The 1,162-nt window shown below is 55.9% G+C and overlaps 1 protein-coding gene across 1 annotated transcript; it reads left to right on the plus strand.

Annotated features, from left to right (window-relative positions):
• Positions 1–1,162, plus strand: znf830 (zinc finger protein 830). The gene has a single exon (XM_053477352.1). The coding sequence runs from the start codon at positions 32–34 to the stop codon at positions 1,049–1,051; it is 1,020 nt and encodes a 339-aa protein (XP_053333327.1). The 5' UTR covers positions 1–31; the 3' UTR covers positions 1,052–1,162.

The raw sequence follows: 1,162 nt of genomic DNA on the forward strand, positions 1-1,162 counted from the left end.
GCTCGACGTTCGAGAGCTAACGCTCGCGACCATGGCGACTAAAGCGGCGGCGGCGGCGAAGAAGAATAAAGGGAAGAAGCTCGTGAACCAGGACGAGCTGCGGCGGCTGATGAGGGAGAGGCAGCAGCGCGACGAGCGGCAGAAGCGCGTCGAGTCTCCGTACGCCAAGTACAACAGCCTGGGACACCTGAGCTGCGTCCTGTGTAACGTCCAGGTGAAGACGGACATCCTGTGGCAGACTCACGTGCTGGGAAAACAGCACAAAGATAAAGTCTCAGAGCTCAAAGAGGGGAGTCAGGGCGCGGGGACAGTCCCTCAACCTGTCCCTCAGCCTGCACAGACATCCACACTGAAGAGGAAAGCTCCACAACCGGAAGTGCATGATGGGAAAAAGCCCAAAGCCTCAGGTGCAGTATTGTCTCAGGCTAAGACTGGTGGGACAAGTGCAGGACTTGGACTTCTCGCTGGACAGTATGATGATGATGATGATGATGATAATTCAGCTCCAAGTGACGTAAAGCAGCCAGGTTCGTCATCTGACTCACTTCCTGCCGATTTTTTCGACAGCAGCGTCCCTGGCATCGCGCCCGCGCCGCCCGTCTCTCACTCGGGATCCGTCTCCAAACCCGAAGTTGAGAAACCCGCGGAGAGGAAAGACAACACGGCGGAGGCGCTTCCCGAGGGCTTCTTCGACGACCCGGTCCGAGACGCCAAGGTGCGAAACGTGGACACTCCGAAGGACCACCTGGACAAGGAGTGGGAGGAGTTTCAGAAGGAGATGCGGCAGGTGAGCACCGCCTCGGAGGCCATCGTAGCTGAGGAAGATGAGGAAGGCCGCCTCGAGAGGCAGATCGACGAGATCGACGAGCAGATCGAGCGCCTGCGCAGGGTCGAGGTGCTGCACACCAAAAAGGAGGCCAAGGTGAAGAAGACGACGATGATGGAGGAAGAGCGGCGTCTCTCAGGGGATGATGAGGATGATGATGATGATGATGAGGAGTTGATGAATGTGTTGGGAAGAGACTGGAGAGCTAAAGGAGCGCTTGCATAGTGTCGAGTGATGGACTGGTGCAGTGCGGGGCTTTTCTATGTATCAGTGATATCACAGTGATAGAGCTCAGTGTGTTCTTCTGTTTTCTAATAAATGTAAATTTTGACATGA

Source organism: Clarias gariepinus, chromosome 1 (assembly GCF_024256425.1).
Source record: "Clarias gariepinus isolate MV-2021 ecotype Netherlands chromosome 1, CGAR_prim_01v2, whole genome shotgun sequence".
In the NCBI taxonomy this organism is placed as follows: Eukaryota; Metazoa; Chordata; class Actinopteri; order Siluriformes; family Clariidae; genus Clarias; species Clarias gariepinus.